Genomic DNA, 25,154 nt, shown 5'->3' on the forward strand with positions numbered 1-25,154 from the left:
GTGGGCTCTGAGTAGAATGGGGGGAGTCGGACTCTCTGTGTTCTCCCGGCTAGGAATGAGATGATCCAGTCCAAGGCTTTTCCTTGTATGCTGATGTTGTTGAGGCGTTGTATGAGGGTGTTGTGACAGACAGTGTCGAAGGCGGCGGAGAGGTCGAGTAGAATGAGGGCCACTGTTTCACCGTTGTCCAGGAGTGCTCGGATGTCGTCAGTCGCCGCAATGAGGGCGGTTTCGGTGCTGTGTTTGGCTCGAAGGCCGTTCTGTGAGGGATCCAGGGAGTTGTTGGATTCAAGGAAGGCTGCTAGTTGGCTATTGACGGCTTTCTCGATGACTTTGGCCGGGAAAGGGAGGAGGGAAATGGGTCGGTAGTTTTTCAGATCTGAGGGGTCTGCTGTTGGTTTTTTCAGAAGGGCGCTGAGTTCGGCGTGTTTCCATATTTCTGGAAAGGTGGCGGAGTCGAAGGAGCAGTTGATGACATCGCGGAGTTGGGGAGCGATGATGGAGTCAGCTTTGTTGAAGATGTAGTGGGGGCAGGGGTCAGAAGGTGAGCCAGAGTGGATTGAGTTCATGAGGCGAATGGTGTCTTCAATGGTGATTGGGTTCCAGGAGTTGAGGTAGTTAGTTGGAGGGGTGGCATCTGAAGGGGGTGGGGTGAGTTGGTCATTGGGAGTGTTCTTGAAGCTGTTGTGGATGTCGGCAATTTTGTTGTAGAAGAAGGAGGATAGCGCATCGCAGAGGTCTTGGGAGTTAGTGATGTCGTTGGATGCTGCAGGAGGGTTGGTGAATTCTTTGACTATATTGAAGAGTTCCTTGCTGTTATGAGAATTGTTGTCGAGACGGTCCTTAAGTGCTGATTTCTTGGCGGATCGGATCAGTTGGTGGTGTTTGCGGATGGCTGTCTTGAGGGAGGCCATGTTGTCTGAGGTTGGTTCTTTTCTCCAATTCTTCTCCAGGGTGCGGCATGTCTTCTTGGATTTTTTAAGGTCATCATTGAACCAGGGAGCTTTTTTGCTGGATAATTTCGACTGGTGTTTTTTCAGGGGTGCTAGTTCGTCCGCACTGTGGGTAATCCATTGCCTGAGGTTGGTGGCCGCTAGGTCTGGGTCCGTTGCCAGGGTGGGAGTGTTTTGGCTGAGTGATGTGAGGAGTTGTTCGGTGGTGATTTTGTTCCATTTCCTTCGGGGAATGGGTTGTGGACGGTTGTGGGTCAGGGTTGTTTTGTAGCTGAAGTGAACACAGCTATGATCCGTCCAGTGGAGGGCTGTAGTATGATCGAAGGAGATGTGCTTGCTGGAGGTGAAGATAGGGTCGAGCGTGTGTCCGGCTATGTGAGTGGGGGTGTCAACAAGTTGTTTGAGTCCGAGATTGGACAGGTTGTCCAGAAGGGTGGTGGTGGTGTTGTCGAGAATGTTGTCAAGGTGGTAGTTGAGGTCTCCTAGAAGAATGTAGTTCTCGGAGGCGAGGGCGTGCGGGCTGACTAAGTCAGTGATGTCGTCGCTGAATTGAGATCGGGTGCCTGGGGGCCTGTAAATGAGGGTTCCTCTAAGTGTGGTCCTGGGGTTGGTGTGGATCTGAAAGTGGAGGTGTTCGGCGGTTGCAAGATTGACGTCAGAGCTGGTTGTAATTTTGATGGTGTTTCTATGGACGATGGCGATGCCTCCTCCAGTTTTTTTATTGGTGCGGTCTTTTCGAATGATCTTGTAAGTGTCCGGTATGGCTATGGCGATGTCGGGGGCAGAAGATGCATTCATCCAAGTTTCAGTAAGGAAGGCGATGTCAGGTGATGCAGTGTCGATTAGGTCCCAGAGTTCGGTTGCATGTCTGTGGACGGAGCGGGTGTTCAGTAGGATGCATTTCAAGTCGTTGGGTTCGGAGTTGTGTGTGGAGGAAGTGTGTTTGGTGAGGGTCCTGACGCAGTTGAACTTACAGGAGAGGCAGGAGAATGGGCCGTGGGTACGTCCTGGGGTAGCTTCGCAGCAAAGTGGGGTGCGTCCGGCGTTGAGGGCGAGGAGAGTAGCGGCATCATAAGTTACTCTGGGGGGGTGGGAGCGGCATGGAGCAGGGGGTCTGGCGCTGGGCGCGGTCCAGGCGCGGACGGGCGTAGACGGGCTTACCTTTGGTGCACCTTCGGCGTGACCGCTGCGCGTGGACGCTGCGCGTTGGAACATCTGTCATTTGTGGAAAGTGGGAGGGGAGGGGCGAGGGAGGAGCAGCTGGGAGGCGGGTGCGTGGAAGAGAGGGCGGGCTCCGGGCCTTACAACAACAACAATGGCGGCAGAGAGGGAAGCGCGACCCGGGTTGGGGGAGAATAATGAATTAATGACGCTGTGGTCAGCGAGGCGCTTGAGGAGTGGTGCGCAGAGGTAAAGGACCACAAAAATGATTAAGCGCTCAGATAATGCAGGCAAAAACAGTACGGGCACAATTGATTATTTAGGTAAAATAATGCAGTCACAGTTAGGCGCAGGCACAGTCACGCGTTATTGTAGGCAAATAGTGCAGTTAAAACGATACCCAGGCGCAGTAGGCAGAGGAGAGCAGGGGCAGCAAGAAGCGACCGCTTCTAACGAAGTTAGGACGGTCACAGCGCTTGGATCTGCAGGGAGAAGCCTTGCCTTTCAGCTCGTCAACTTACTGTTGGTGAGCGAGGCTAAACCTCCGCTCCACGGATTGGAGTTTTTGGGAACTCCGCGAGCTGCGCAGTGTGCGGAAATCATCCGCGAATGGAGCAGAGTTCACTGCTCTGGCCTAGATCCTGTTTGTGTATATGTACTTGTCTTGTCCTCACATGACACAGATAATTGCAAGGGAACAAAAGTGCTTAAATGGGCTACATAAAGCCACACAAGGGGCAGTTTGCGATGCTTTGAGTGACTTTGTAAATAAATGAAATGCAATACACTGGCTTGCACTGTATCGCATATAGTTGTGGTTGATGTTTTATGGGTGCATCATTGTGCATCTGCCCATGGAATTTGACCCAACCTGAGTTGAGCCAAAATGGTTTACCTAACCCAGAAATGCGCATCAAGGAGAAATATCTTAATTCCTCTTTATTAGGTTCTTTCTTTTCGTGATGTATTCTCCATCACTCATAGAGGCAATTGCCTCTTCTGGTTGTTTTTGCATGGGAAGGTATCCTTTCCTGCACAAAAACAATCCTGCCACTTATGCAGGCCCATTTGCATCACGACATAAGGGTGCCTGCGTTAGCACTTAGTAGTACACAGTGCACCAGCAATAGGAGCGAATAGTGTGCCATATTTTAATAGATATTGAGCATTTGTTATCTCCCTTCACAGCCGGACTGGGTAGAGAAAGTGGCCCTGTCAATTCCAGTCAATGGCCCCGGGGGAGGGGTGGGGTTTGGCACCACTGCTGTTTATTTTGTTACAAGGGACAGATATTGCAGCACTGCTGCAATACTGGCCCCCACCCCTCCCTCCTACCAGGGAAATACCCAGTACCCGCCAAGGCCAGTGCAGCTCTTTGCCTCCCTTTCATACAAAGCAACAAGCTGCCTTGATGTGAAGCTTTGGATGTAGTATTAGTACATCTGCCCTATGACCTACAGAGGCAAGCAGGCTTTCATAGCAGGACCTGGAACCATGACCTTAGAGCAGGAGAGTGTCATCAAGAAACGAGCACCGCTATCCCTGGATTGGCTTCATTACCCAGTGATTCAAGCAGAGTTGGAGCCAGTTCTCTCCACAGGCTTCGATCAAGAAGTTAGGGCTGCATTAATGCAGCAGCCATGGATGTTTCTTTTTATTCTATTCACACCAATTTTCTTCTGGGATTATGTCAACAATTGCATTTTAGTCGTTCGCGCCATTCAATCAATGGTGACATCCCACCAAAAGGGTCAGACATGCTGAAGATTTCCTCTCCTAGGCCTAAGTTGTCCCTCAGTGTGACCCAGTTATGGGCACTTATGGCTGTTAGGCTCATTTGCCTCATACATCCAATGTTTATATTCTCCTCTTGAAAAAAACACGACGCAAATGAATCTGTGCTGTCAGGTATGTTCCTTTTATTTATTAGCCGTTACTCATTCTAGATATTATTGCATTGTGACCTTCATAGAAGTCTATTTAGAACTTCTAGCCTCATGGCTTTTCTTTTGAGCCTTAGACCTATTGTAATCCATATTAAACTCTCTTTCTCAGTGGCCATGGAAATGTAATTTTAAGAGACCTTATGGCTGGCTTATTGAGACAGGCTACTTGCTAAAAAAGACTAGGTACAAGGGAGTTCTTTCACATGTCATGGTGGATAGCAGCTGTCTCTACTCTTGCAGTGGAAGAGATGTGCTTGCTCTATTGTACTAGAAAGGGACACCTAACGGACCTGCTCACTATCTCTGGCTGATCTAGTGTTCTCAGAAGCTTGACCGACCACCTTCTTCATGTAGTTCTCAGATTCAGAAACTCAACATCATGAAAGCAATCCTCTGGAACGATTTCCAGAGCCTGGAACTCTCAACCCCAATTTCAGATAACTGATCAGGCTTATGACTTTTTCAAAGTTCAAGTCCCACTTTTTTAGATAATCCGTATTGTTCCATTTGACGGTGCTCCCCATCTCAATGTAACAACTAGTTTGTTCAACACATTTCATAGAAAACCATCCTCGTACCACGTTGGGCCAGACACACTTCATAAATGGTTACATAAAATAAATATGGATTACATGTTTGGTGTTTCCAGTGCAGTTCTGCTCATTAACCAAAAAGGTAGAACGATGATTTCCATTCCATTTCTGCTCAGGGACCAAAACAAAAGGAGGTGGAATTGAAAGGGTGGGAAAGAGGAGGTCAAGAAACAAAGCAGCTTGGCACTAAGAAATCCAGACTTTTTCTTTTCTCCAATAGGAAGAACATCTCAATAATGGTGAGGTGAGACAATGGTTATGGCTAAACATAAATGCAAATGTTTAAAGGGGGAACATTTGAGAAGTGAAGGATGAAATAAGATGCATTAAAAGACTGAGGTGCAAGCAGCTCCACAAAACATTTAGGGCATATTAGTGAGTGAGCGATTGAGAGAACGGTTGGAAAAGTCTGCGAACAAGGTGAGGAGACAGATCTAAAAGAAGAGTTTGAAAAGAGGTATGATTACATTTAAGGTTAAAACAGACTTCAGGCATAAACTGGGCCAAGATTAGTATGACAAATGCTTAGACTTGTTAACGTTAAGAAATGTCTTCAATTTTATCATGGTTGCTGGTTCAGAAGAGAAACTTCTGAACCTCCAGTGCAAGTGGAATTTCTTGTCATGTACGAAATAATCACAGCTGTAAACTTTTATCCAGAATAGAAAATTCAGAAAGGAATTAATGTTTTCCTAAGTGTTGTTCCATTTGCCATAGTTTTGAATTAAATTGTTGCAAATGTTTTTTAAGCTAATACAAAGTTAATTTGTTTTTCTGTTTTCCGGTCAGCTACCAACTTCGAATTGAGTGTATGCTTCTCTGTGAAGAGGACACCATGCCGCTACAGCAAAAAGCACAGCTAGTCAGCACAGCCTGTGAAGGTGAGAGAGACGACCATTGCATTCGAATTTCATGAATGATGTAATATGTAACATCATCAGCAGTGATTTGCGGCTGCGCGAGTTATAGTTTACAAAACTAACCTATAATGGAGGAATTTCTATTGTTTTGTACGAGTGAAATATCCGGATAACTATAACACCCCTGAAACCTATGTTTTTTTTCTGTGAATTTCTAAGGTTTTTTAAATGCTAATTTCTAACTATAACGTCTCTGAAACCTATAGTTTTTTCAGTGAATTTAAAAGTTTTTTAAATGCTAATTTTTAAGTGTAATAGTAGTTATACCTATTTTCTGTACTGATTATCTACAGTTTTTAACTGTTTATTTATAAATATCTTATTTATTACATATTATATATTTTTCTGAAAATTGCAAAAAAAAGTTTAATTCAAACTGAAATTTTTATTTTTTTTGTTTTATTTTTTTATTTTTTTATTTTAATATATTTATATTATATTATTTCTTTTCCAATTTTTTTTTTGGGGGAGTCATGCACCCAAAGCGTACACATCACAGTGGATGGGCAGATTCTAGCCGCCATTTTAGGGAAGTCGTTACGGATCTGCGTACTGTGTGCTACAGCTGCGTGTTTTTCAGTTACATCATAGTCATTTAATATTACGTCATGTGCGCGATTGATATTCGACCAGTCCGCGACTCCTGCTCCCACGCATTCGCGACATATCCGCATTATTGTACAAGATGCTTGCGCGGTGGCGGGTCCCGCGTGACTGCATATACGTGCTGGGGCGCGCTGGGTGAGGGACTCCCGCAAAAAAAATAATGTTCTAAAATGATATGTATGTGCCTTTAATATACATATTAGGGCAATAGATTAGTTAAGATATTCACGAAAATAATATATTTGTACTAATAATAAACATATTATTTTTAAATATATTTTTGCGAAGTCGCGTCGGGTGTGTGCTTTGTGAATGCAGAGTGTGCGGATCCCATATAACCTTAAAAAAGAAAAAAGATATCATTGGTTCATAACATTTCCTACTGTAACTATTGAAGGACCCCACCCATTTTAATCATTCTTCTTGGAGCATCTTTAGAGAGACATCTCTTTTCCTACAAGAACCCTATTTGCTTTTTTTTTTGTGTGTTTTTCAAAAAATATCCAACAAAATGGCATCTGGACAGCAGCAGGGGGAAGTATATTCTGAAGAAGAATTCTTGCAGGAGGCACCACGTCCACAGAGTCCGGAATCTGTCATGTGGAAATTGTTCACTTTTCCACCTGGAGAGAAGAAAGTAAATGCGAGAAAGGTGACGTGCAAAGTTTCTGACTGAGTCCTGTCAAGAGGCAGTGAAAAAAATACTCTTGTGGCACTGCTTCTATGTACAAGCATCTCCGGACCACACATCCTCTCAATCTTGCTCAGGAGGAAATGAGGCGAGCTGCTTCGAACCCCTCACCTGCTGTGGGAAGTACATCTGGAGCGTTCTCAGGAACACCTGCAATGGACATTAGGCCAGAATTCGCCTTTCTCGCGCAACACTGCGTGAAGTGTAAAACTTGTATGCTTCGGTGAGCAGTTGGTGGATGTAGTTAGTGCTGCGCAACGCATCCATCATTGTTAATTTTTTTTGTTTACTTTTGGAATAAGTAATTCCAAAAGTTTCCTGTTTTAGCCGTTCTTTTTTTTGTTCATTTTTTTAAAAAAATACAAAATTAGTTAAAAAAAAATACAAAAGAAAAAAGGACAAAAAAAAAGGAAAAAAAGTTCTTATCAGAACTACCTTATCTGGTTAAAGAAAGAACTATAATTGCAAGGTAATGTGTGAAAATTTGGTTGAATATATGTATACAGCATGGTTGAGTGAAAGAATGCATTAGTAGTGCATGGTGAATTTATAGGTGAAGATTTATGAGTAAGTACTGCAGCGTGACACTGCAGGCTCTTTGGCTGCACTGCACTGTGGCACTTCCGAAGCACAGGGGTGTGACATATGTACATGAATATGTTGCAACTCTGTGCTTCCCTCTGCACTGCTGAACAAACTGCAGCCATGCGGTGACACAGGCACCCTTGCACCATGGTCAAGGATGCCTGTGTCATGCGGAGATTGTTTTTGTGCAGGAAGGGACACCTTCCTGCACAAAAACAATCAGTAAAGGCAATTTCCTCTTTCAATGTATGCTGTGGAATGCAGCATGCATTGAAGGGGAAAAAATGAGGAGAAATGAAAACAATTCACCTTGTTGCGCGTTGTTACACCAACTCTAGGATGGCGCAGCATTCACACACCTCCAGATTTACGATTTCTCATAAATCTGGAGATGTCTTGTTCTATGGGTGTTGCGTGGGAACACCCACAGCAACACCTATGGAATGCCCATTAAACGTAAAGTTCTGTTTATGAAGGGGTCATATTTACAAGGCGAGTAAAACCATGCAGGGTGGCTTTTCTTCTCCTTGCAAATATGAAGGAGCGCCTGGTGCCATCACTACGTTACAAAAAGTGAAGTACAGGTGGCGCAGGGTGCTTGTAAATCTGTCCCATAAGTGCTTAAGTATTGGCAAACTGATACAATAAGAACATAGTGATAGATGGGTGATGGGTGAGGTATCCCATGCTGCATGGGCACTACTTTAGTATTTAATGGAGTGGACCAGTAGTATGTATCTGCTTAGAGATTTGTAGGGATTATGCACAGAATGTTATGTATACTTGTGTTGGTGCCTAGATCATTTTATAAGAATACCACTAATAACTGGAATGATGACTGTGCTGCAAACAGAGTGAACACTCAATTTATAACTGCTTACGTATTGGTGGAGTGATAGGATAAGTAGATGGTTGTAGATAAGTTATTAAAGAAGTGCATGGCACAGTCTGGACGATTCCTACACTGCATGAGTACTTTGCTGGGTATTTAGAAGAGTGTATTTAATAGTATATAGCTAGTTAGAGGTCTGCCTGGATAGTGCACACAATATTATAGCGTTACTTATGTTAGTAGCTAGGCCATTCCATAAGTTCATGAGCAGTAACTGGAATAATTACAGTATTACAAACCGAGTATATAGTGAATTTATAAGCGCTTGGGTATTGGTGGAGTAATCGGATAAGTAGATAGTGCTGAATGGGTGATTGGAGAAATGCATGGGACAGACTTGAGGATTCCTACACTGCATAGGTACTAACTGAGTATTTAGAAGAGCGTATGAATAGTATGTAGCTGGTTGGAGGCCTGCATGCATAGTGCACAGAATATTGTAGCTGTACTAATATTGATGTGTCTATGGTTTCGAGAATGGTAGTCTGTATTTTAGGGTGTGAGGAGGTGCATCAGGTGATCACGTGGATGATGTAATCAGTGATGTCATCAGTGAAGTCATTTGAGATGTCATCAGTGATGACACTGACCATGTCATGAGTAATGTAATATGTGACGCATCAGCAGTGCATTGCGGAGGAGAGAGGTATAGTTAGCACAACTAACTATAACAGCCGAATTTCTCTTGTTCAAACTATGTCCCTGAAACTTGTGGTTTTTTCAATGAAAAAAAATAAATATAAATATATATGTATAAGTATTTAATCTACTCTCACTCTTACAAGGAAGGAATCAGCACTCAGGTTGTAGCTTGGAAGTATTTAATCTGCCAAGGACGTGATCCACGCATTTCGGCTCCTCCGAACCTTGATAACGATACACGTCGTCAATGTAGCATCCTTATTTAAATGTATAAATGCCTAAAGATACCAACATTAACAAAGGACTACATATTACTTTAATCCAAAAAGCTGGCGGCCATATTGGCCTGGTCACAATGTGAAAATTCAGGAATTTATACAATAAAGAAAAGAAAACAAGTGTTAATATGCACACAATATCATTTCAGCATATCTTGCCTTTTGACCGCCATACCTGTATGTTCATCAACATGACTTATTCATAATAAACATAGTTGGGTTTGAAAACATCTACATAAACAATGGACTACACATTACTTTAAAGTGAAAGGCTATCGGCCATATTAATCTGGGCGCATTGCGTATTATAATGGTTCTTACACAAAAGAAACGAAAAAAAAGGGGAGTTAATATACACACACTATCCCTAAATAAAGTTCTAGCGATTATAGTTCCATTCCATTCACAGCTCATTTGAGATGTCATGAGTGATGTAACTGACCATGTCATGAATGATGCAATGTCTGAGGTCATTAGCAGTACATTACGGGGCCGTAAGTTATAGTTAGCCCAGGTAACTATAACTGCTGAATGTCACTGGTTGTGTATGGGTGAAATCTGAGTCTAACTATACCATCCCTGTAATCTTTGTTTTTTTCAGCAAATGTCTAGGTTTTTTTAAACGTTAAGTAAGATGCATATCACAATGGATGGTGGGGGGTTGGAAGCAGGGCCTGGCATTGTGTTGCCCCACCCAAGCGTGCTGCTCCTGCCTTCCCTCCTCTTAGTCATCCATTGTCCAAGTCCATGTCCCTGCTCCCTTATCACAGCCCTGTGTGGCTGTTGTTCTGCCACTGGCCTTTCTGCCTTCTGTGAACAGTTAGCTTGCTGCCCCATCCACCTCCTCCCTATCCTCTGTTGTCTGAATCCATGGACTAGCCTCCTCCCTCATGCCATGCATGGTCTGATGTGCTGCCACTGCCCTCCATTTAGCATGATGTACCAGTCCACTCCTCCTACCCTCCTTTGTCCAATTCTATGCCCCATCATTGATCTCCTGCTTACCCTCTGTGCTTAGCTTGCTGCCCCTATTCTCCTTCCCCCTGCCCTCCGATGTCTGTGTGCATGTCCCTGCTCCATCCTTTTTGCTCACCATGTTCTATGGACCTGCCACTCCTATCTACTCTGTGTTCTGTTGAACTGCCACTCCCATCCCACCTGCTTAGCATTGTCAGATGACTGTAACCTGTCCCTGCCACCTCCATCCTGCCTGTCCACATTCCATGTTCCTATCCCCTTCCTCCTGTCCTCCATGGTATGTTTTACTGCCATACCCTTCTGCCCTTCCTGGTCTGTTGTGCTGTAACTGCTCCTCCTGACCCTCCATTTTATCTTCAATGGTCCTTTGTGCATGGCCCTGCACCCTCCTTCTTGCCCATCCTAGCCATTGTACTGCCACTAACCCTCCCCCTTGCCATGCATGGTCTTCTGTGATGCCACAGCCCCTCTCACCTTCCCTGTGTGGTCAGCTAACTGCCCCTGACCCCCTCCCACCTTCCCTCAGTGGTCTGTGTGTATGCCATTATAGTCTCACTGTTGCTCTCTATGGTGTGTCTTTCTTCTAGTCCACATCCTGCCTGACCTCCATGGACATCTTGCTGCTCCTGCCCTGCCCCCAGCCCTCGGTTTCCATGTGTAGACCCCTATTCCCTCCCTCCTGGCTAGTCTGTTCCATTGTAAGGCCCCTGATCCGTCCCTCCTGCCCTTTATGGTCTGTTATGCTGCAGCTTTCTCTCCTGTCTGTCCATTATGGTCAGCTAGCTACCATTGCCTATTTCTCCTCTGTTCTCTATTGTCTATGTGCATGGTCCTCTCCCCTCCCTATTGCTTTCTATGGATTGTTATGCTGCACTCCCGTCCTGCATGCCTTGTGTGATGTATTGTGCTGCTGCAAACCCTGATGCCTGCCCTGTAGGGTCAGTTTGGTGCATCTCTTCATGTCCCGCCTGTCCTGTGTTATCCGAGTCCATGGCCCTACCCCAATTCCTCCTGCCTTCCATGATCCAATGTACCATGCTTGCTATCATTTTGAACCTGGTAAGAGGGAGATTTTGAGAAAAAAAAACTGGGGTATTGATTTTCCCCTTTGATTTACATTGAAAAAGAGGAGGTTGTAGACAGGAGACGGATCAAATAAATCCCATTTGGGCTAAAAAACATTGGACATTTCCTGGCTGAATCAGGTCTGTTTGCATGTATGGTTGTACTACCACTGCCTCTTCCTTCTGCCCACAATGGTCTATTATATTGCCACAGCTTCTCTTGCCAGTCCTGTATTGTTGGTTTGTTGCCCATGTCCCCCTTTCCACTGCCCTCCATAGTCTTTTGTGCTGCCACTGCCCTTCCTGCCTGCCCAGTGTGGTCAAATTGTTGCCTCTGCACCCTCCTACCTGCCTTCAATTTTCAGATTCCTTGCCCCTGGCCTCTGCCTCTCAAAAGTATCCTAATGAACAACTAGATTGCTAACATTCTATATTTATTACAAAAGTGTGGAGCGCCTGACGTCATCTTGAAGTAATCAAAACTGTAATACCTAGAGCATTTCCTTTAGAAATTATACATATGAGGGTCTTATTTGCATCAAAATTATGGTTAGTGCTCTAAAAACTAAAATGAGGACATATTTTCTGAGTTTCAAAAAGCGACAAAGCACTTTTTAATTATTTGTTATCTTTGTTTTTTTATCCAGTTGACCACTTGATTAAATGTTGCACTTAGGGGAGAGGATGTGGTGTTACTTCCAGAGCAGCAGACTTTGCAACTGGGGAACCAGGTTGGAGTTTCTGCTTCAGCTCGACATTCTGTGATTCTGGTCAAATCACTTAATCTCCCCATGTCTAAAACCAACATGAATTTGTTCTTGTGTGATGTAACTAATGCTCATGTAAAGCACTCCAATACCTGACAAGTCCGCACTATATAAAACTGCAAAAACACAAAAAATTAAGTGTTTTGCACACTTCTGTCATTGGGCTACATGTGGGCTACATGTGGGTGATATTTGGTCTATTTTTTCTCTGGTGCCATCTTGGGAGATTTATTTGTTGTGATGTTTCCTAATTTCCTCATTTACTGCAGTCTCCTCAGTAGGAAATGCTTTCATTTTTTACTTTGGTTCCATCAAGAAGGCATTCAAATGTGTCACACATTTTCCATAAATTCAGAATGTTAGCACTCTAGTTGCTTATTAGATCACTGCAGTGAAGCTACTGCCCACCAGGGAAGTCTGCTGCTGCTATTGAAATTGCATGTTTCAGTCTGCATGTCAGAATGTTTTTAATGAAATAGAAGAGGATTTGAGAATTCCCTCAAAATGTGCCCTAATATTTCTTTCTGCAGCACTAATCCTACTTTCTATGGCAAAATGAACCCCCTCATGTTGTTCCTTTTTAAGAGTTACCACTTTATTCCAATCAAGATGGCTTCAGGTTTGCAATACGTTTGTCATACGTATGACTGTAAGCCCTCTAGTTGTTCTTTAGAACACTCTGGGAAGCCGCAGTAGAACACAAAGAAAAAATATCTTTGCTTGATCTGTTCTTATTTTTTTTTTTTGCTCAAAATGTTTATTGGTATTTTTGTGGCACATCGCCCATTCCATTCCCAAATGTTTCTATTGTGCCATCGGTGCATGAATAGAGTCCAAATTCCCTTCGCGATTTAAGAGGACCCAAATGCTAGATAGGAAATGTAACTGTTCAAAAACAATAGCTGATGGTCATTTGTTATAAGTATCAAAACAGATGTGTTTTATGTATTAAGTGTCATCTTGTGACTATCAACTGGTTCCCAAGTAGGAAGACTTTAACGACCAAAGGTGATTGCTGAAATTAGAAACATGTAGTTTATTGTGGAGATCAGTAGCATACATATCTACTACAGACACTAGTAGTTAGATCTACATATATACAAGTTCACTCAATATTACATATTAAGATAAGTTGAAGCGATTAGGTTTTGACAAATATATATATATTACATATTTACAGAGCATGGTCTCGTAATTGCTGGGGTTCTTGCGGCGCTCGTTCAGCCAGGCAATGAGGGTGCTGTTGCATTCACGGGTGGTGTTCTTGGGCCTTAAGGGATCCCCTAGCTTGTGCTGGCTGTAAGGGTAGAAGGCCAGATGGTAGTGGACGAAGGTGGCGTGCTGGAGTCCGGGGCTGTTCTTGAGCTTGTGCTGGGTGCCAACTATGGGAAGGGAGGAAGCTCAGCACTGTAGGGCATGAAGGCACCAAAGGGGAGTTTGTAAATGGAGGAAAGGTTGATATTGGTTCTGTGCTGTGGGAGAGAGACTGGAGTAGCGAGAGCTTGCCAGTCTGGGGTGCACGGCTTAACAGCATTGATGCAGATAGACTTGGGCAGGGCGAATAGGTGAGGGAGGCAGGTGATTGTATTAGAGGCAGGGGATGCAGGCCCTGATAAACTAGCCTGAACATAGATGAGTTGCTGGTTCACCATGGGGAACACTGTTGGATCCTTCAGTCGAGAGGCATCAGTCTCCAAGATGGAGGAGGGCAGTGTCAGTCCCACCTCTTGATCCTCCACCCCTCCCACTTTTCCACTTACTCACCACCTTGCTTAGCTCAATTCTGCGTTTGCAGCATAATATCCTCATTAGCTCACCTGAGAACTGAAACTGCTTGTAGCACACCATCAAAGAGTCCTGAAAACTGCTCCACAGTGCAGGCTTTTTTTTATCCGAGTCCTAAACCGTTATTAAGGAGATTAATCTGGCGGTCAGCGGAGGAAGTTGCTGGACAGTAATGGCCATCTGTTTTGGGAGGGCATTTGTCCAGCTAGGTTGCATCAAGTGTTAAGAGGGTTTCCTCCACGCCACCCCCACAAGTTGTCCACTTTGCAGTTGAGTGAAGGGGTTGTCCACTTTGCAACAAAGATTTCAACGTGACCTAATATAAAAATAAAGTTCAGGAAAATCCTCAAAAAGTTGAATATTGATCCAAAGAGTTTAAACTAAGAGGTAATTTTGTAATCTGAACAGAAGTGCAAAATGTTCCACAACAGTTAACGGTTGGGTTAGTAATCTTAATTCTGGCCACTGCTTTCCAAAGCACACAAGAATGCTGTTAACCCCTTCGCTGCGAGAGTAATTCCCCCACGGTGCAGGGGGGTTCTGCGCGCCGCTGTTCTCGTGACTCACAGTGGAGCTGTGCTCATGACGAGCTGGGCTCGTCACAACCCCTCCCACTGATTAATTCTCCCGCACATGCAGGGAATTAATCGTGTGTGGGCGGGCCGCGGCCGTAATGATGAGCTCAGCTCGTCATGAGCCCAGCTCCACTGTGACTCACGATGAGCTGAGCTCGTCATGAGCATGGAGGGAGTTAATTACAATTCTGGGACCAGGCCACTTGAAGCCAAAATGTTGCCTTGTAATTGAAATTCCTCATTCTCTTTAACACCTAGCTAGCAGCCTGCCTAATGGCATGATTTTTTTTTTTTAGCCAGCCCTGTTTATATAGCCAGTATTGCTGTAGAATGTATCCATAGTCCATATGCTTACATAGGAATTGTTGCTTCAGCAGGAGTAATTTGTTCATTACTTGATAATGGCATTACTCCTTGTCCTACTCCCTCGCCTTCCTTCTTAACAAGTGAGGCCCTACGCCTCTCCCAGACTCTCCCCAGCGTTTAAAACCACCGCCCACCTCCTGTTCTTTTTTTCTGTTTCCCTGCTGTGAGACTTACCTTTGGTCTTTCCTCTCTGTGGGAGTGCCTGGTAGTCTTTGGTTCCTTGTTCTCTGCCTATGCAGTGTTGCAGGCAGATCTATTCTGGTGGTGTGGTGTCCTGCGGAGCTCTTTGTTTCCTAGGGATGAGCACTAGTGGGAGGATGACCTGACTGAGTCTGGCGGTCCTCGTGTGGTTGGGGCTGTTCCAGGTCGCATTGCGGCCGGCTCCCCTGGGATAGAAGCGGCATAGAGACCGGGTAGGGCGGGTTATATCCCTTTTTTAAAAAAAATATATTTATTGGCTGATCATAGTCTTACTGATTGTAGATGTTTTTATTTTACTACCATATCCTCATTGGTTTTTGGTTGGGTTTCTCTGGCCCTATATCTGGGTTTTCCGTATTGGGGAACTTTATTCTGCTGATACCATGGGTCGCAAGAGGCTGTTCAAGAGGAACAACGTGGTGTCCGCTTCCTCCTCCGATGAATCTCCAGTTACCCCAAAAAGGCCTAGGGTTCTGGGTCATGGTGGGAGTTATGTGCCTCTCTTGTCAAGGGAAGAAGTTCAGGGCATGATTGAGGTAGCTGTATCCAAAGCCCTGCAGGCTCGTCCTTTACCAGTGGGGAGGGACCTTCTACGTCCTCAGTGGAAAATGTTTCCAGGGATGAAATGTAGGACATTTTAGCTCCTGTGCAGGACAATTTGGGGATCCTCCTTTCCAGCTGGGTGAGGATGGTGGGACCCTTTTTCCCCAGTATGTGAAGCCCTCCTGGTTCAGCATGCCTTTTCAGGGTCCGGTTCGGGAGATGTTGATTAGGGAAGGGCGTAAGGTGGACTAGGTTCTGGTCCCCTGTTTCCTCCTGAAACTATACTTGTTGGAGGGGGATGATCCCTTGCCCCACACTGTATGTCTGGACTCCATTCAGGCTACTTTGATAGGTAAAACTGCTATTCAGCCAGAGGATTGTACACCGACCGACCCTACCGATCAGGACGATGACTCTGGCCTTACGAAGGCTTTTGCTGTGGAGAACTTGGCTCTGAGAGAGTGAGAGCCTGTATTCTGCTTATTCTGCCCAGTCCTTGGTTCAGGATTTTGACAAGTTGGTCATGGCTGTGCTGAATGGTTCAGATTGTTCTGAGCTTCTGGCCATCATGGAACAGCAGACTAAGCTGTTGGACGACATTTCTTCTGATATTATTTAAGCTTCAGCTATGTCCACTGGGGCCTAGGTGGCAGCCAGACATTCCTTGTGGCTCAGGCAGTGGAAGGCAGATCCTGGGGAAAAGGCAGCTTTGCAGAAATTGCCCTTTAGGGGACAAACACTCTTTGGAGATCACGATTACTAAGGCGTTCAAGTAATGGAAGCATACCTTGGCTTGTAAAGGGGATGCTTCGTCTTCTTGTAAGCCTTGGAATAGGTGCACCAGGGCGTCCCCGATGCGCGAGTCCCTTCAGTCTTTCCGGAGGAGGCATTTCCAACCGCGTTTTTCTCCCAAGCATGCTACCCCTGCTCCTAAAGGATCTTCCAAGAAGGACCCCTGATGATCCAGGTCAAGAGGAATTTTTGCCTGTCAGAGGCAGGCTCAGTCATTTCCTTCTGGTTTGGCATCTGATGTTTTGGATTACTGGGTCCTGGACACTGTGGAGCATGGTTACAAGATCAACTTTTGGCAGGGTACCCCGGATACAGGGGTTCTGGTGACTACTGTTTTGTCCACCTAGCTGTGAAGGTTGGCTCTGCTAGAAGGGGTTGAAGGTCTGCTTGCCAAAAGGGCTATTTGCTTAGTGCAGGTGTCGGAAAGTAGCACTGGGACCTACTTTATTTTGTTTTTGGTACCAAAGGTATTGGGAGGTTTTCGACCTGTTCTAGCTCTAAAGTGGGTCAACTTCTGGTGTTGAGCTGTTCGCTTCAGTATGCTAACCATTCAAGTGATCATTCCTCTGGTACGACCAGATGAGTTTTTGGCCTCTTTGGATCTCGAGGATGCTTATCTGCACGTCCCTGTTGCAGCCTCTTCTCCACTTTTCCAGAAGGTCTGCGATAGGGGATGCCCATTTTCAGTGTTGTGTCCTCCCCTTCAGCCTCAAGTCCTTGCCCAGGGTCTTCACAAAGGTCCTGGTGCCCCTCATGTCTCTCCTTCATAAGGGGTGTTCGTTCATCCCTATTTGGACAACCATTTACTACATGCAGCGGAGGAGTCTCCATTGCTTACTCAGGTTGAGATGGTCTTTGAGTTTCTTCAAGGACATGGGTTTCTGTTGAACTACGAAAAACCTTCTTTTTCCCCCTCTCGGGACATGGTCTTCATAGGGACTCATTTTCAGACTCTGGAGGGCCAGTCTGACCAATGCATGGTCTCCTTGCAGACACAGGTTCTGGCCTTGATGTCCCAGGAAGCTCTTCTGACAGGAGTGTGGTTAAGAGTGCCGGGACATTTGGCTTCTGTGTTTCTTGTGCCCTGGGCACAGTTTCACCTTCTTTGCCTAGCCAACTGGATTCTGGCAGGGTGGTTTCCAGGGGTCCAGAGTCTGTGGTGGTCTCTGCAGATGATGGGCCAGATCCAAGGGGGTCTCTTCTGGTGGCTTTGATGTTGTTCTCTTCTGATGTGGTCTCGCTGTCACCTCCGGCCCGCTTGTTGTGACTTCAGATGCCAGCCTGTCTGGTTGGGCTGCTTGGTAGGGTCAGAGCAGATTCAGGGGTGCTGGTCTCGGCAGGACTCTTGAATGTCATCAAACTGGAGGGAGTTGCAGGTAATTTGGCTCACTTTGCTCTATTTTCAGGGCTCTCGCCAGGATCAGATGGCGGTGGTCCAGACGAAAAATCTGGTGGCGACTCCTATGTCAGAAGACAGGGGGAACCAGGTCTTTGAACTTGGTGGCCAGTGGAATTTTCCTGTGGATGCGGTTCTGGGTCTGTCTGCCCTATACATCGGGGGGGGGGGGGGGGAGAATGTTTGGGCGGATCGTTTGAGCAGTGTCAGAACCCCAGAGAAGGTTCATCCTATTGTTGGTACTGTAATCTGACTGTCGTGGAGAAAAAAGCCAAGGAGTAATGGCTGGATGGTACTAACACGATTAAGGAATTCCAAGATGGCCGCCGATTCTAAGCACTAGTGGCGGTCTAGTCTTCCTCCACACAGGTGTTTGTGCCGAGTTGAGATGAAGCTCGCGCTCCTAATCGAATGCGCACTTCACCGAGAAGATTTTCGAGTAAGCACCGAAGATTCTAGTCTCCAGAGTTTCGTCAGGAAATACCTTTTTTGGGGGAAGTTCTAGTCCAAACTTTGAGTCGTTCTTCACTCGCTAGTAAGCTGAGACAAACACTAGCTGTTGGAGTAAAAATAAGAAGTCCACGGCTGTCGTTCACCGAATTTCCCGTTAAGCAGCTTTCAACTGCAGCACCACCTACAAGCAAAGAGAGAGAATGACTGAGCTAAGTTTAATAATAGCGAATGAACAGTATTTAGCGGAAAGCATCTTACGAAATATTAATATGTATATAGTTTGAAAAGGTTAAACGATACTTACAAGAATTTAAATAGAGATTCGAATCTGCAAAACAAGAAATAGCCAATAAAATAAGACTGTTATAAAGAGATTTAAAATTAGGATAAGTTGAGAACTCGCTAAATAAAAGGCACTTATCTAAGTAGAGAATCCAATTCTGTATCTATACAGAAACAGAGAAGAGAAAGAAAGGAACAGATAAGCTTTCAACAAATACCACTTATAGAAGACTAATTAATCAGTAAACATTTATTTTGGAGAAATAATAGGAGTCAAGCACCACAGGAAAAGTAAGTGAAGAAAGATTATTGAAAAATATTTAAGTAATAAACCAGTTAGATTCCATACTAAGAAATTGTGTATCAACAGGTGAATCCTCGTGGTGCAATAAAAGACCCAAGAAGAAACAATTAAATAGAATAATAGAGGAGAGGCTCAGCTCTTGTAACTTAGGGTAGGTAAAGGTAGTCATAGATCTAAAGGCATATCGTATAGCGTAGAGTAGATGAATAATTTGTGTTATTTACATTCTAGATTCTCTCTGAAGAATACACTCAGCTGAAATGGAGAAGAGTAAGCGAGTAAAGAGAGGACAAGTTTCAGGACCAGTCTCTTCTTGATTTGTTATTTTATCCACTCCCCTTTCCCCCTTGGGGGTAGCATTGGAGTCTGTTAATTGCTGGACTTCCAGGGCAACTTCGAGTGGGAAACCAGCATCTCTGTTCCTGTGTAAGCTCTTGGTAAGACAATTTTGAGGAGGTCTTGACAGAGTGAAATGCCCAAGTGGTATATTTACACCTGAGCAGAGATGGCAGAAGGAATACATTTGCAAACCTTAGGAACAGTATTAGAAACCATCCAAAATGAGTTGGTAGCAGTAAGAGCGGAGAACCAGAGCCTTAGACAAGAGATAGTAAACTCCAGAAAAGAGACTGCAGAATTGGCCCAGAGACTAAGACAACCCTTAGGTACAGAACGACGCACATTGAATCCTTCCGCTGAAGAACCAAATAGAATAACGACGCAAGTAATTCATTCTTTGTCCTCTGTTATCCCATTAACCCCCCCCGAGCGATTTAGCGGGGACCAACAGAAGGCACAGATATTCATTACACAGTGTGGTTTACATTTCATGTGTCGCCCTTCAATTTTCCCAGACGCGCAGTCTAAGGTGGCCTTTGTCTTATCGTACTTGAGTGGAGACGCAGCATCGTGGTCTATGCCCCTAGTTTCTCGTGACGATCCAATATTGCAGATGTATGAAAACTTCAAGCAAGAATTTCTTTGGATTTTCGACCGACAGAGGATTTCTCAAGCAGTAGATAATGAATTACTAGACCTAAGGCAAGGGAACCGAGTCCTGGTAGCATACTTAGCCCAATTTAATATACTGATCGTTGAGACTGACTGGCCAGAAAGCAAACGAGCTGCAGTATTTTATAGAGGCTTAGGAGACAAACTCAAGGACGTGCTGGCACAAATACCCAATCGACCTACAGAAATCTCGGAGTTAGTGGACTTGGTTTTGGAAATTGACTTCCGTCAAGGTGAAAGAAAGAGAGAGAAGAAACGAGATTTCAAACCAATAGTTCCTAGGTTTGATCGGGTTCGTTCAGAAGGCAGCAGGGTTGCAGAAGGACAAATGGGCTCAGAACCCATGCAGATAGGAACTATAAGAGGACCCTTGACCAAGGAAGAAAAAGAGAAAAGGAGAACTGGTAACTTATGTATGTACTGTGGTTCCAGTGGGCATTTTGTAAGAGATTGCCCGAAGAAACCAAAAACTCCTTTTAAGCTGAAAGAAGACTCTCAGCACCACCTTTAGCGGGAGTTGGACCCGTGGATGCTAATCAAAACTCAATTCCAAAGAAACATCAAGTGGCGAATACCCTGTAATCCACTGCCCCTCAGCTGATATTATCTATGGTACACAAGTTTTGACAGATAACACTGACAGAAGTATCAGTCATGATAGATTCTGGAGCTACTGGAAACTTTTGTGACTTAAAATTCGAGGCCAAAGTTGGATTCCGAGCAATTCTGAAGGCGAAAAGCAAACCAGTCCGAGCAGTAGATGGCACAAATCTATCTTCCGGCCCAATAGTAAGCCATACCGAGCAGGTGCGATTGATTTCGAACGATGGCCATGAGGAAGTCCTACAATTCAATCTAATAGATGCGCCTCAGTTCCATCTTATCTTGCGTCTGCCATGGCTAACAGAGCATAACCCAACCATCGATTGGAGCTCCAAGACTATAGTAATGGATTCAGAATGTTGCAAGAAGAATTGTTTTGAAGCAAAAGAAAAAAACGACAAGTGCAATCCGGCTCATTCTTTATGTATAACAGGAGTATCCATTTGTGTCATGGATTCACAGGAAATACCACCCGAATATGAAGACTGCGAAGATGTTTTTAACGAAACTGAAGCAGAACAATTACCACCTCATCAGGTGTATGATTGTAAGATCGATTTGGAGCCGGGTGCCAGTCTGCCTTTCAGTCGGGTTTATGCCTTAATCGAGAAAGAACATCAACATTTGAAGGAGTACTTGGACAAGTACCTGGCGAATAGTTTTATCCGGCCATCACAATCGCCAGTATTTTCACCCCTATTCTTTGTGCCCAAGAAAGAGGGGGATCTGAGGGCTTGTATCGATTATAGTACAATTAATAAGATCACTAAGAAAAATCGATACCCGCTCCCTCTCATTTCCGTCTTGCTGGACCAGGTTAAGGGAGCACAGATATATACCAAACTGGACCTGAGAAGGGCCTATCGCCTTGTACAAATGTGTGAGGGAGATGAATGGAAGCCCACCTTCAGAATGAAATTCGGGCTGTTCGAATATCAAGTTATGACATACGGACTGTGCAATGCCCCAGGGGCCTTCAAACATTTTATTAATGATGTTCTCAGTGACTATATCGATCAGTGTGAATTGTGTACATTGACGATAGTCTCATCTACTCCTCTGACAAGAACAAGGATCGAAGGCAGGTGAGAGGAGTTTTACAGAAGCTCAGAGAGAACAAGTTGTTTGTGAAGTTAGAGAAATGCGCGTTCAATGTTTCGCAGGTAGAATTTTTGGGATTTGTCCTGTCTCCGAATGGAATAAATATGGATGAGCGAAAAATCAAGGCCGTTCTCGACTGGAAGTCCCGTAACAGTGTAAAGGAAGTCCAGAGCTTCATTGGATTTGCAAACTTCTATCGAAGATTTATAAGTGAATTTTCACAGAAAATACTTCCTCTTACACGTTTACTCAGGAAAGGTGTTCGTTTTGCATGGACAGATGAGTCTGAAAAGGCCTTTAACACTTTCGACGCTCATGACGAGCTCAGCTCGTCATGAGGTACGCCTCTCGTACGCTCATGACGAGCTGAACTGCTCGTGAACCGAGGGTTTTTTAAAAAGTCAGCACCCAGCGGGAAAATGTGCCGCACGCATGGGGTTAAGTCACTAAAGCATGACTTCACCACAGCCCTAATACTCTTACATGCAGACACTACAGAGCCTTTTCATGTTGAGACGGACGCCTCAGATCTGGCAGTTGGAGGAGTGCTATCTCATCGACACAAGGTAACGGGGCAAGTGCATCCGGTCGCCTACAGATCACGGAAACGGACGCCTGCTGAGGTGCGTAGGGCCTCGCCCCCAAAACCAATTCATCTAGAGTCTGGAGTAGAATTTGAGGTAAAGGAAATCCTAGATTCAAAGTTAGTAAAAGGAAACCTATACTATTTGGTTGATTGGAAAGGTTATGGACCAGAGGAGCGATCATGGGAATTGGAGTCCGATGTACATGCTCCCAGATTGGTAACATCTTTTCATCAACGTTTCCCTATGAAACCAAAATTTGGAGAGCCACCCTTGTTGGGGGGTACTGTCAGAACCCCACAGAAGGTTAAGCCTATTGTTGGTACTGTAATCTATGACTGTCGTGGCCAAAAGTGGAGAAAACAGCCAAGGAGTAATGGCTGGATGGTACTAACGTGATTAAGGAATTACATGATGGCTGCAGATTCTAAGCACTAGTGGCGGTCTAGTCTTCCTCCACACAGGTGTTTGTGCTGAGGTGAGATAAAGCTCGCGCTCCTAATCGAATGCACACTTGACCGAGAACATTTTCGAGTAAGCACCGAAGATTCTAGTCTCCAGAGTTTCGTCAGGAAATACCTTTTTTGGGCGAAGTTCTAGTCCAAACTTATAGTCGTTCTTTACTCGCAAGTGAGCTGAGACAAACACTAGCGGTTGGAGTGAATATACGAAGTCCACGGCTGTCGTTCACCAAATTTCACGTTCATCAGTTTTCAGTCTGAGTTCACGGAACTGCAGCGCCGCCTACAAGTAAAGAGAGAGAAAGACTGAGCTAAGTTTCATAATATTGAAAGAACAGTATTTAGCAGAAAGCATCTTACGAAATATTAACATGTACATAGTTTGAAAAGGTTAAATGATACTTACCAGAATTTAAATAGAGATTCGAATCTGCAAAACAAGAAATAGCCAATAAAATAAGACTGTTATAAAGAGATTTAAAATTAGGATAAGTTGAGAACTTGCTAAATAAAAGGTACTTATCTGAGTAGAGAATCCAATTCTGTATCTATAAAGAAACAGAGAAGAGAAAGAAAGGAACAGATAAGCTTTCAACAAATACCACTTATAGAAGACTAATGAATCAGTAAACATTTATTTTGCAGAAATAATAGGAGTCAAGCACCACAGGAAAAGTAAGTGAAGAAAGATTATTGAAAAATATTTAAGTAATAAACCAGTTAGATTCCATACTAAGAAATTGTGTATCAACAGGTGAATCCTAGTGGCGCAATAAAAGACCCAAGAAGAAACGATTAAATAGAATAATAGAGGAGAGGCTCAGCTCTTGGAACTTAGGGTTGGTAAAGGTAGTCCTAGATCTAAAGGCATATCGTATAGAGTAGAGTAGGTGAATAATTTGTGTTATTTACATTCTAGATTCTCTCTGAAGAATACACTCAGCTGAACTGGAGAAGAGTAAGCGAGTAAAGAGAGGACAGAGTTTCAGGACCAGTCTCTTCCTGATTTATTTTATCCACTCCCCCTTCTCCCTTGGGGGTAGCGTTGGAGTCTGTTATTTTCTGGACTTCCAGGGCACGTTCAAGTGGGAGTTGGGAACCAGCATCTCTGTTCCTGTGTAAGCTCTTGGTAATACAATTTTGAAGAGGTCTTGACAAGCAGGGACATCCCATTGTCCAAGGATTTCTCCCTACTTCCAAGTTAGTTCGACCAGTTGGAGGTTTGTTGTGGTCTCCCGGTGGTGGACCTGTTTGCGCTCCCGGGGAATGCCAAAGTCAGTGCTTAATTTGTGCCCGTGCTTTCCGGTGCTTAGCACCGGCACCTTTTTATCAGGGCCGGGTCTACATTGCCAACTTTCATCAAAATGATGACTGCACTGCAGTCTGCACATCATGTGTCAAAGAGTACCTTAAATATAATTTCCTTACGGTGTTCACTACACTCTCTTACCGTCTCCAGAGTCCCAAGGTGCAGAGGAGTGTTACTGTGCAGTGCGTAGAGAGCGAGCCCGATAATAATGCCATCTCCATGTTGCGATTAGAAATCAATCTGCCTTCAGTGTTGCTGGTGGGCGGGCCTAGGATTGGGCTGTATTTGGCTCTCCTATAGGAGTAGAGGGCTGGGGCAGCGTGCCGTGCGTAACTTTTTTCATTCCAGGGACGGTGGTTGACCGCACCCCGGCGCACATGCACTGCACGAGTAACCAGCACAGCAGTTAGCACAACGTGAGGCGGGCATTTTCAACCTGCAGCAACCAGCAGACCTCTTAATTAGGCAGTGCCACCAGCAGTGAGTAATAAATAACAATGATGCTTTTATCTGGCACGTGGTGCCAATGATATGTCTGCTCTTGGCTGTAGTGCGATGTGTATGTACCTTAAGATTCCTCAATGCACGTGACGTAATGTGTTTTTTATGCAGTCATGTTGGGGTGAAGAGAAATGTATTGGCGCTGCCTGGGCAAAGGACACAGGCCCTCATGGCACAGACTGGCAATACCAGGTCCGGTGTTACTTAAAATTGTTCCGGGTGATAATTCTGTAATCTGTGGGGAAAAAAAATAAAGTTACCTCTCCGCTGCACTCTGGATGCACAAGGACGTGTCACAACCCGAATTCGGGTGCATGTTCGAGAGTACCCACATTCTCGAAAAAAATGAAAATCTACCAGTTTTAAGGACTGCTTTTTCCCACCATCATTCCGCCCCATTCTGTCATGTTTTCCAACCACGACATGTTGTATTTTTGGCTCCAGCAGCAGATTACACAGATATACTGCCCTCTGTCTAGGTTAGAGATAAATTGCCCTCTGCCTAGGGCATTAACAGGGTTTAACAGTCACTGCACCCTGCTTCGAGTTCTGGGCACCAACCAGCAGGGTATGTTTGGCAACAAGGCTATTACACGTGTCCTACTATTATTACCCAACATTAGCACAGAAACATGCCCCTCATCTCTGCACCGAGAATGTACGCAAACCATAGTAGTTCAAGTCATGCGTCTAAGTGTCCTGATTCACTAAGCCATTCTTAGCATTGCACAGAGGGTGAAAATATGTGATGTATTTCATGTGTTCTTTTTACCACCCTGACAGTGCATAACGCCCCCAGATTCTCCACTTG

General features: G+C 44.7%; 1 protein-coding gene across 3 annotated transcripts in view; it reads left to right on the forward strand.

The window, feature by feature from the left end:
* LOC144782789 (inverted formin-2-like) overlaps nucleotides 1-25,154 on the forward strand; it is a 410,221-nt gene that overhangs the window by 190,082 nt on the left and 194,985 nt on the right. For all 3 annotated transcript variants that reach the window (XM_078662079.1, XM_078662081.1, XM_078662080.1), the window contains exon 7: nucleotides 5,443-5,534. In XM_078662079.1, the coding sequence (XP_078518205.1) occupies nucleotides 5,443-5,534 (92 nt within the window). The remainder of the gene's footprint in view (nucleotides 1-5,442; nucleotides 5,535-25,154) is intronic.

Source organism: Lissotriton helveticus, chromosome 9 (genome assembly GCF_964261635.1).
Source record: "Lissotriton helveticus chromosome 9, aLisHel1.1, whole genome shotgun sequence".
NCBI lineage: Eukaryota > Metazoa > Chordata > Amphibia > Caudata > Salamandridae > Lissotriton > Lissotriton helveticus.